This window comes from Lactuca virosa, chromosome 8 (genome assembly GCF_052849685.1).
Source record: "Lactuca virosa cultivar CGN04683 chromosome 8, Lactuca_virosa_CGN04683_v6, whole genome shotgun sequence".
In the NCBI taxonomy this organism is placed as follows: domain Eukaryota; kingdom Viridiplantae; phylum Streptophyta; class Magnoliopsida; order Asterales; family Asteraceae; genus Lactuca; species Lactuca virosa.
The window spans coordinates 112,805,780-112,817,139 of NC_136433.1; the positions used below are offsets into that span (position 1 = coordinate 112,805,780).

Genomic DNA, 11,360 nt, shown 5'->3' on the forward strand with positions numbered 1-11,360 from the left:
TCGCAGGTGCATTGCATAACCCAAAAGGCATGCGGCGATAGGCAAAAGTCCCACGTGGGCAAGTGAAAGTAGTCTTTTCTTGGTCGATTGGGTCTATGGGTATTTGAAAGTAACCCGAAAATCCGTCTAAGAAACAATAATAGCTATGAACGGATAATCTTTCAAGCATTTGATCAATAAAAGGTAAGGGAAAATGGTCTTTACGAGTGGCATCGTTTAACTTTCGATAATCGATGCACACCCGCCAACCGGTTACCGTTCGGGTCGGAATAAGCTCGTTCTTCTCGTTCGTTACTACCGTCATCCCGCCTTTCTTGGGCACCACTTGAACGGGAGTAACCCATGGACTGTCGGAAATAGAATAAATGATCCCCGCATGACCACTTCTTGCATGTTCGGGTTCAATCGCCTTTGATGTTGCACTACCAGCTTTGCTCTTTCATCCAGGTTGATCTTGTGAGAGCAATAAGAGGGGCTTATTCCTTTGATATCAGTGATATTCCATGCAATGGCATTCTTTCTTTTCTTTAAGACATGGACTAACTCTTCTTTTTCAGATTTAGAGAGGTCAGAAGCTATAATAAATGGTTTTTGATCACCATCTTCAAGAAATGCATACTCCAAATGATCAGGTAAAGTTTTAAGATCTGTTTTTGTGTTTTGCACACTGGACACGACGAGTCGAGACAGGTGACACGTCGTGTAACGCCCGTAGATCCGGACTAGTCAATTTAGAGACGATAAGCATCAAAAATGACTTTTTGATGGAAGATTAGTTAGAAGGATTAATCTTAACCAAGTTGTAGTATATGTCTCAAGGTTTCCGAAAATATAAAGAACGCTGAAATCCGAGTTATTACGAAGAAGTTATGACCTGTCGAAGTTTCGCGACAAAACCTGCACGGTGCCGAATGTCGTAAAAAGTGAGTTTTTGATAAACTACTTTTTAGCCTTAGTAATCTAAACGAAACTCGTAGTATTCGTTAAACCGAGAAGGTCGATAAAAAGAACGCCCAAATCTGACTTTGTATGAGGAAGTTATGATTTTTTGAAGTTTCAGCTTAGTAGTAGACAGCTAAAAACTCGAATTTTAGATCGAGTGATTTTTAGCCGACACGACCTAAACGAGAATCGAAGGTCTCGTCATTAGCAGTACAACGGTAAAAAGTCTGACGAAAACGGACGTCGGATGAAGAAGTTATGAATTTTTAACGGATTTACCAGTCCCGGTCTGTTAAAAATAAGAATATAAAAATAAAGTCAAAATTTTCCGACGAAGTCTAAACGAAAGTTGTAGAGCATAATTTTCTCTACGCGTGCATATAAAGAACGTCAAAAACGGAGCCCGTGTGAGAAAGTTATGGATTTTACAAGATTGGGCACATTTTTCGAGAAATTTCGCATGGATAGTGCTCCCACGTCACCCGCGCTCGGAGCTGGCCACGTGTCCGAAGCTGCTGCGTGGCATGTCCGAGAAGCAACGCATGTCGCACAGGTGTCCGAAGCCATGTGATCTCGCATGCGCCCCACGTGATCCGACCCGCGTGTAGCCTCCTGATTCGACCGAGGTGTTGGCCCAATCCGAACCACACACCTATCTGAACCGAGCCTCGCCCTGCTGCAACCTGGTCCGAGCCTCGCAGCCACCTGCCCTCTTCCCTTCGCTTCGGAACCGAACCCTCGCCTATAAATACAAGGCCTGCGAGATTACCCGGCTACTTTTAGGAAATTGGCAATTTTGGCCCCTTTTTCAATATTTTGGCTATCTCGACGTCCCCCGAAGCCCCGGTATCGATTATAACACCCGGAACACGCCCCGAAGTGCCCGAAGACCCAGCAAATTTATCTTTTCGGTTTCGAAGCCCGACCCTTAGCAGAGCCCGGTTTCTCAATAAAACTCCCGGTTTTATTAGAAACGATCGTTTTAGGCAACGAAGTGCTGCCCGGTTATCGTTAAATCAAGTGAGTTTGTAGTTACTTTCACCTTACACATATATATGAAGTATTTTCTTTAAAATACGTGCTATGTGTAATTATATTGATTGTTTAATTAAGGTGACTGTTGAATAGATGTTTTATATAAGTTTTAAACTGTATATATATTTTTATCTACAAATCTGTTGGGTAAAACATGGGTAGATGAATTAGATGATGTGTGATGAAATAAAAGTGATGAGAGGTATCGATGTTTAAGATGATCTAGTCATCTAGCAGAGTATAGACAACGGCCACAGACTATTTTAGATAATCCAGTGGAACGTTAGTAGACTTGTAATCGGTACGTATGTTTGAACTATATGTTCATAAAGTGTTATTGAACTATATGTTCCTTAGGTGTTTTTGAACTATGTGTTCATCCGTTAGTTCTTCTTTTTGACACTATTACGTGTTGGGGTACGGGAGCGTACGGGAGTACTTTATCAGTAGTTTCCCTATACTTTTATTTGGAAGAGCTTTGGAGTCTTTGTTCTTTTATGAAGTGATCGGACGAGCTACATGAGTTAGTGATATAGATCATGAGTTAAATAGTGGGTGTGTGATGAAAGGTGAGTTGGATAGATGAGATGATCAGTGATATAGATCATGAGTTGAGAGTGAGTGGTGAAATATGAGAAAAGCCCTTACTCAGACGTTGGCGTGAGTGGTGCAATATGAGAAAAGCCCTTACCCAAACGTTGACCCCCGTCATTCAGCAGAGTATGGATGACAACCATGAACTGTTCTAGACGGTCTGTGGAACACTAGCAGCTCGCAACCTGTAGGTGTTAATGGACTAGATTGTTCATTCGTTGTACTCTATTCCCCTCATGAGTGCCTTTAGTGCATGTATGGCTGGGGAAACCCTTTAGTATGTTCATCACCTGTATGGAAAAACCATTGACATGTATTACGGGGGGGGGGGGGGGGGGGTGGGGGAACCCGTGTGAAATACCGTCGATGAATAAGAGCTATGGACCTAGCATATGGAAAACCCATTGACATGTATTGCGGGAAGGGGGGGGGGGGAACACCCGTTGGAAATACCTTCGATGAATAAGAGCTATGGATTTAGCACATGGCGATGATGTGACTTCATGTCTTATTTGACATAAATTGCAGAGGGAAGCAATGTTGTCACTTTATAGGTTGTTTTATGTTAGGATTTCTTGTTTGACATAACTTGCTGAGGGAAAGCAATGTTGTCACCCCGATGTTTGTTTTATTTGACATAACTTGCTGAGGAACCCCCAAAGCAATGTTGTCACCCTTAGTGATAATCCTTAGGCTAGGTCCCTTGTGATAGTTGTTTTAGGGACGTAAAGTGAGGATAATGGGAATGGATAATTAAGGTTATTTTGGTTGATGAAATTAATAAATTTATTGATTGAGAACTTAATAAGTTTATTATTTATTGTGGGTTGAAAACCCTATATGCTCACCAGGCTCTCAAGCCTGACCCACTCAGTTTATTTGTATCACAGGTATCGATACGAAGTTGCTTTACACTGAGAGATTAAAAGAGAAGTAGATCACTAGTGTAAATGAATGTAAGTTTTGTTTATGCTTATGTTTTTGTATTGACAATGACATCCCAATGGTTTAAGTGAATAAAATACATTTCTTCGAAAATGATTTGATAACATATTTATCATGTTTTTCTGGGAACAAATTCCGCAACACTTTTAATCAAATGATTACTCTAAAATTACTTTAAAAGCATAAATTAAATCGATCTTTTCTGGCCGTGAAATTGGGGATGTCACAGTTGGTATCAGAGCATTAGTTTAAGCGAACTAAGAAATTGTAGGATTTCTAGACTTAAACTTAGAATGCTAAGTGATGATTGTGAGATGAGTGTCTACCATATTTTAGACACGAGCACTAGTTTATTTTAGGAAGGATGCCTAAAATGCTTTTATGTGCTAAATGTTTTGTGTTATAGCTATAATGATGCTATTATTTGTTCGGATCTATGGTCTGTTGCCGACCGGATCTGGAAACCTTATGTGTGTAGGATTCTAAGTGTATGATTACGAGATTAGAACTAACATGTAAACGTTTCGAAGTGATAAGGAGATTTATACGTTTATCGTAAATAAAGCTTTCCTATCTTAAATTCTCGCCCGGTACACCGAACGTCTGCTTGGGTGTACAAAACATTATGGTGAAGACTCGTAGAGAATTGAGTAGATGGAGGAAATGAAAAGCTTATGATAGTAAATGATACCTATCAGAAGATATTGTAAGAGTGGTATCTTGTCTTTAGAATATGTTTGATAAAATAATGAAACGTTTAGAGGAGTATGGTACGTCTGAAGTACACCTTCGATTGGCAGGATGATGGAACGATTGGTGTAATTCTTGAAGTTGTCCCATCGTCTGGAATTTCCATCACCAACCAAGTTGAATTAGAATTGATGATTGAAGATACACGTGGAAGAAGTCCTAGTAGAGTCTAGGAAAATTCTATGATTAATTGGACACATTCGTATGTGTTAAATTGTTTTGTGATTTTAGGACTTGGGGACTGCGAGACAGTACTTGGGACGAGTATGAGTAGGTGTAAATAGTAGTAGAGATCTATACTACTGGAAGCACAGGACTCACGCTTGGATCAGGGAAAGTCACAAGGTTACCAAGAAACTAGTGATTGATTCCGTTTTATTCGGATATGTCATTACCCTTGTTTCGGTAATGACTAGTAAGTTGGTTGTTATTCCGACCCTAGTGGTCATATCAAATTGAGTCCGACTACGATGAGTTTGTTATATGGTTCGGAGGACCAAGTTCGATGTAGCATCTGACTAAAGTCAGAAGGTTGAAATTAATGCGATCGATAGCATCGCGCTCGTTGTTAATGAAGCTTGTAGCTGGAAATGCTATATGCTAAAATGTGATTATATCACATTAAGATACGAACGAAGGTATATTCCATTCTGGAATTTGACTCAAAGAGACCTGAGTCTAAACGTTGCATCATCCGATGAAGGTCATTAGAACATGACCCGTCGATCTGTTACAATAGATAAGGGGAAGTACTTATCCTAAGAAGAAGAAGGAGTCCTCAGGAAGGATTTATTTTGTAACTTGTAGGTTACAATTAAAAGTCCAACCTAGTACGAAGAGCAGGTGTAAGATTGAGCATCATGGTTATTACTTAGGATGGAAAGATAACGTATGGAATCATTATACACGTCCTATTTTCGTTGATGATTCCGGGACGAAATCATCCTAAGGGGGAGATAATTGTAACGCCCGTAGATCCGGACTAGTCAATTTAGAGACGATAAGCATCAAAAATGACTTTTTGATGGAATATTATTTAGAAGGATTAATCTTAACCAAGTTGTAGTATATGTCTCGAGGTTTCCGAAAATATAAAGAACGCCGAAATCCGAGTTCCAACGAATAAGTTATGACCTGTCGTAGTTTCGCGACAAAACCGGCACGGTGCCGAATGTCGTAAAAAGTGAGTTTTTAATAAACTACTTTTTAGCCTTAGTAATCTAAAAGAAACTCGTAGTATTCATTAAACCAAGAAGTTCGATAAAAAGAACGCCCAAATCTGACTTCGTATGAGGAAGTTATGATTTTTCGAAGTTTCAGCTTAGCAGTAGACAGCTAAAAACTCGAATTTTAGATCGAGTGATTTTTAGCCAACATGACCTAAACGAGAATCGAAGGTCTCGTCATTAGCAGTACAACGGTAAAAAGTCTGACGAAAACGGATGTCGGATGAAGAAGTTATGAATTTTTAACGGATTTACCAGTCCCGGTCTGTTAAAAATAATAATATAAAAATAAATTCACAATTTTCCGACGAAGTCTAAACGAAAGTTGTAGAGCATAATTTTCTCTACGCGTGCATATAAAGAACGTCAAAAACGGAGCCCGTATGAGAAAGTTATGGATTTTACAAGATTGGACACATTTTTCGAGAAATTTCGCATGAATAGTGCTGCCACGTCACCCTCGCTCGGAGCTGGCCACGTGTCCGAAGCTGCTGCGTGGCATGTCCGAGAAGCGACGTGTGTCGCACAGGTGTCCGAAGCCACGTGATCTCGCATGCGCCCCACGTGATCCGACCCGCGTGTAGCCTCGTGATTCGACCGAGGTGTTGGCCCAATCCGAACCGCACACATGTCCGAACCGAGCCTCGCCCTGCTGCCACCTGGTCTGAGCCTCGCAGCCACCTGGCCTCTTCCCTTCGCTTCTTATCCGAACCCTCGCCTGTAAATACAAGGCCTGCGAGATTACCCGGCTACTTTTAGGAAATTGGCAATTTTGGCCCCTTTTCAATATTTTGGCTATCTCGACGTCCCCCGAAGCCCCGGTATCGATTATAACACTCGGAACACGCCCCGAAGTGCCCGAAGACCCGGAAAAATTTATCTTTTCGGTTTCGAAGCCCGACCCTTCGCAGAGCCCGGTTTCTCAATAAAACTCTCGGTTTTATTAGAAACGATCGTTTTAGGCAACGAAGTGTTGCCCGGTTATCGTTAAATCAAGTGAGTGTGTAGTTACTTTCACCTTACACATATATATGAAGTATTTTCTTTAAAATACGTGCTATGTGTAATTATATTGATTGTTTAATTAAGGTGACTGTTGAATAGATGTTTTATATAAGTTTTAAAATGTATATATATTTTTATCTACAAATATGTTGGGTAAAACATGGGTAGATGAATTAGATGATGTGTGATGAAATAAAAGTGATGAGAGGTATCGATGTTTAAGATGATCTAGTCATCTAGCAGAGTATAGACAACGGCCACAGACTATTTTAGATAATCCAGTGGAACGTTAGTAGACTTGTAATCGGTACGTATGTTTGAACTATATGTTCATAAAGTGTTCTTGAACTATATGTTCCTTAGGTGTTTTTGAACTATGTGTTCATCCGTTAGTTCTTCTTTTTGACACTATTACGTGTCGGGGTACGGGAGCGTACATGAGTACTTTATCAGTATTTTCCCTATACTTTTATTTGGAAGAGCTTTGGAGTCTTTGTTCTTTTATGAAGTGATCGGACGAGCTTCATGAGTTAGTGATATAGATCATGAGTTAAATAGTGGGTGTGTGATGAAAGGTGAGAGGGATAGATGAGATGATCAGTGATATAGATCATGAGTTAAGAGTGAGTGGTGAAATATGAGAAAAGCCCTTACTCAAACGTTGGCGTGAGTGGTGCAATATGAGAAAAGCCCTTACCCAAACGTTGACCCCCGTCATTCAGCAGAGTATGGATGACAACCATGGACTGTTCTAGACGGTCTGTGGAACAGTAGCAGGCTCGTAACCTGTAGGTGTTAATGGACTAGAGTGTTCATTCGCTGTACTCTATTCCCCTCATGAGTGCCTTTAGTGCATGTATGGTTGGGGAAACCCCTTAGTATGTTCATCAGCTGTATGGAAAAACCATTGACATGTATTGCGGGGGGGAAAACCCGTGGGAAATACCGTCGATGAATAAGAGCTATGGACTTAACATATGGAAAACCCATTGACATGTATTGCGGGGGGGAAACACCCGTAGGAAATACCGTCGATGAATAAGAGCTATGGATTTAGCACATGGCAACGATGTGACTTCATGTCTTATTTGACATTAATTGCAGAGGGAAGCAATGTTGTCACTTTATAGGTTGTTTTATGTTAGGATGTCTTGTTTGACATAACTTGCTGAGGGAAAGCAATGTTGTCACCCCGATGTTTGTTTTATGGGCTAATGTCATAAAAACCCTCAAGTTTTCAAGAAATGTTCGGTTATATCCTAAGTCCAATTTTATGTCCACAAAAACCGCACATTTGGGCAAAAATTGTCATAATTGCCCTATTTTCCGATTTTACCCTTCTATGGCATTAGGGGGTGTTTGGTTCAGTGGTTTGTTGTTCAGTAATTGTCACCCAAACACCCCTGCCCTCTTGCTCGATTTCTATTGCTGCTGGAGACCAAAAACAACTCCACCGGTGAGCTTCCTGCCGAGAGAAAACGAGCCAGAAACCCACCGGCTGTCATCTCCTGCTCACCACCGTTCCAGCACCTCATTCGATTGCTGATGAAACCGACGAGCACCCCCTGAAGATCGCCGCTCCCCTCTGAATCGAACCTTGAGTCCAATGAATCGAACGATGTAACATTTCTTCCCCTGAATTCCACTGCCATGAAACCCAACTCTTGTCGTCGCCCCTGATTGTTTATCAGATGCAAACTCCTGCGATTTTACCCACTTCCCACCGCTGCCCTTAATTGTTCATCAACATCATCTCCTTCGCCTCAGAGCAAAAAAAATGTAAGTTTTGGTTTCGGTTTCATTTGGGTTTAATTTCAAGTTTGTGCATTTGTGTTGCTAACCACGATTTTGATTTCATGTGTGGTTTTTGAGTTTAAATTTTGGGTATCATAATTGGGTTTAATTTTTAGGTTTGAGCACCCATGACATCAGTTTGGGCACTGAGTTTAGATATGGGTAAGAAAGGGAGGTGGTGGTGGTGGACGATGTCAATGTAGATGTGGTGACGGTGGTGGATTTTAGGGATGGTAGCAGTGATGTTTGATATTTGATGGTGATGGTGATGCATATCACAGGTGGTGGTGGTTTCTGGGTTACGAATAGATGATCTTGTTCATGGGAATTGATTCCTTGAGACCAAACTGAGATTGTTCATGGGAATTGATTCAATATATGGATTTCGTTGAGTATGAATGGCATATCTTTGAGCTTCTATGGTGATGAACAACAAACCACTGAACCAAACACCCCCAATGCCAAAGAAGGGTAAAATCGGAAAATAGGGCAATTATGACTTTTTTTGCCCAAATGTGCGGTTTTTGTGGACATAAAATTTGACTTAGGATATAACCGAATATTTCTTGAAAACTTGCGGTTTTTTATGGCATTAGCCCTTGTTTTATTTGACATAACTTGTTGAGGAACCCCCAAAGCAATGTTGTCACCCTTAGTGATAATCGTTAGGCTAGGTCCCTTGTGATAGTTGTTTTAGGGACGTAAAGTGAGGATAATGGGAATGGATAATTAGGGTTATTTTGGTTGATGAAATTAATAAATTTATTGATTGAGAACTTAATAAGTTTATTATTTATTGTGGGTTGAAAACCCTATATATGCTCACCAGGCTCCCAAGCCTGACCCACTCAGTTTATTTGTATCACAGGTATCGATACGAAGTTGCTTTACACTGAGAGATTAAAAGAGAAGTAGATCACTAGTGTAAATGAATGTAAGTTTTGTATATGCTTATGTTTTTGTATTGACAATGACATCCCAATGGTTTAAGTGAATAAAATATATTTCTTCGGAAATGATTTGATAACATATTTATCATGTTTTTATGGGAACAAATTCCGCAACACTTTTAATCAAATGATTACTCTGAAAATATTTTAAAAGCATAAATTAAATCGGTCTTTTCTGGCCGTGAAATTGGGGATGTCACACGTCGAGTCCAGGCTAAAGTCCTCATTTGATCACGATTTCCTGTATGGACTCGTCGAGTCTGGGGTGTCGACTCGGCGAGTCGAGCGTTCTGCACTTATGATTAAATCATTGTAGTCGGCCTCTTCTAGCAGTTTCTCTATCTCTTTCAGGTCCCTTTCAGCATCAAAATCTTCTTCAAAAGTAATGGTGGAATTGCTCGACTTGTCTTCTTTCCAATCTTCTATTAGTTCGTCCAACATATCTATGGAGAATGTCGTATCATCACTAAACCTTGCATGCTTCATTGCTTGATCAACCCCAAATGTAACTAATTCGTTTCCCACCCTAAGGGTGAGTTTGGAATCTCGCATATCTACTATAGCACTCGCGGTGTTGAGGAAAGGTCTTCCAAGTATGATCGGGACTTGAGGATCGACTTCCATGTCTAGTACTATAAAGTCCGCTGGAAACACGAACTTATCGACTTTTACCAATAGGTCCTCGCATATTCCCCTTGGAAACGTCACCGTTTTATTAGCTAAGTGTATTGCCATTCGAATTGGCCTTGGCTCTGGAAGGTATAATTTCTTAAAGAACGAATAAGGCATGAGATTGACACTTGCCCCCAAATCCGCTAATGCATGTATAGTTGCCAAATTTCCGAATTGACAAGGCAATGTCAAACTTACCGGGTCACCTTTCTTCTTAAGTACTTTGTTTAACATGGCGTCTGAATAATTTTCATTGATAACTACCTCCTTTACTTCTTCCATCTTATTTCTATTTGTGAGGAGTTCCTTTAAGAATTTGGCATACTTGGGCATTTGTGCAACCGCCTCGATGAAGGGCATATTAATTTGAAGGACTTTGATGTGTTCCAGGAACTTTTGATAATCAACATCATGCTTATCTTGTCTAGCGCGGCCTGGAAAAGGTAATGGAGGTTGATAAGGTTTAACAGGAGGCTCTTTTTTTAATTCAGGTGGGGGACTCGTCGAGTCCATGCCTTCGACTCGGCGAGTCGTGTCGGGTTTCAGCGATTTCTGCTTTTCTGTGTCCTCTTGCACCAGTTTTGGATCTTCTTTCTGAATGGGGATCAGAGGAGTTATAATTTTCCCACTCCTAGTCGTCACGATATTTATATGTGCACCTCTCGAATTATTTTTGGTATTACTAGGAAGTCCACCCGGTTGTCTCTAGTTTATTTGCAGTGCAAGTTGGCCTAGTTGTTTTTCAATGTTCAGAATAGATGCTTGCTGATTCCTAAGCATGGCTTGTTGATCTATCATCATGGTTTGATGCTCTCTAATCATGCAATGTTGCTCCCTTAACATATTTTGTTGTTCTTTTATTGAAGCATCGGTATCATTGTGTCTCTTTTCGGATGCAGCTGCAAATCTCATAAGCATGTCTTCAAAATCTGATTTCTTTTCTTGCACCGGTTCCTCCTTTTGATAAAAGCCTCTATCTTTTTGTTTGTACTTTTCCTCCTTTGCCTTTTTGTACTCATCATACGGGAGCCATTCCTTCTTGGGTTTTCGCCAATTGTCATCGTACCTATCACCACTTGAATAACACACTTGGACTTTTCGGTTCCCATTCTCGTCAAGGTCACATTCTTTAGTAAGGTGAGACCCTCTACACTTTTCACATTCCACTCTAATGGCATGGATGTATTGGTCCATCTTAGTAATTCTTCGATCCATGCTTTCCAATTTTGCCATCATTGCTGTCATATCATCAGTAATAGAATTCACCGCCCCTCGAGTCATGTCATTCCTTGGGTTGTGATATTCTCTAGAGTGCTTATAGAATTCTTCAATTAGAGCCTTTATCACTGGGGGTGGTTTCTTTGTGAGTGTTCCTTGCGAGTCAAGGACTTGCCTGGTTGTCACATTTACTCCATCATAAAAAATGGAGGCTTCTTGTTGGCTATTA

General features: G+C 40.5%; 1 protein-coding gene across 1 annotated transcript; it reads right to left on the reverse strand.

Annotated features, from left to right (window-relative positions):
• Window positions 1–300: 300 nt before the first annotated feature.
• LOC145130733 (uncharacterized) lies at window positions 301–10,426 on the reverse strand. The gene is made up of 2 exons (XM_079065505.1): window positions 9,538–10,426; window positions 301–722 (listed from the first exon to the last, which is right to left on the reverse strand). The coding sequence occupies exons 1-2, from the start codon at window positions 10,424–10,426 to the stop codon at window positions 301–303; spliced, it is 1,311 nt and encodes a 436-aa protein (XP_078921631.1).
• Window positions 10,427–11,360: the final 934 nt, after the last annotated feature.

Bases quoted from the DNA above. Each gene is read 5' to 3' on its own strand.
- LOC145130733 (XM_079065505.1), bottom strand. From the start codon at position 10,426: ATGGACTCGACGAGTCCCCCACCTGAATTAAAAAAAGAGCCTCCTGTT. The intron at 723-9,537 runs GTGCAGAACGCT...TAAATTGACTAG, and splicing joins CTACAATGATTTAATCATAA to TCCGGATCTACGGGCGTTAC.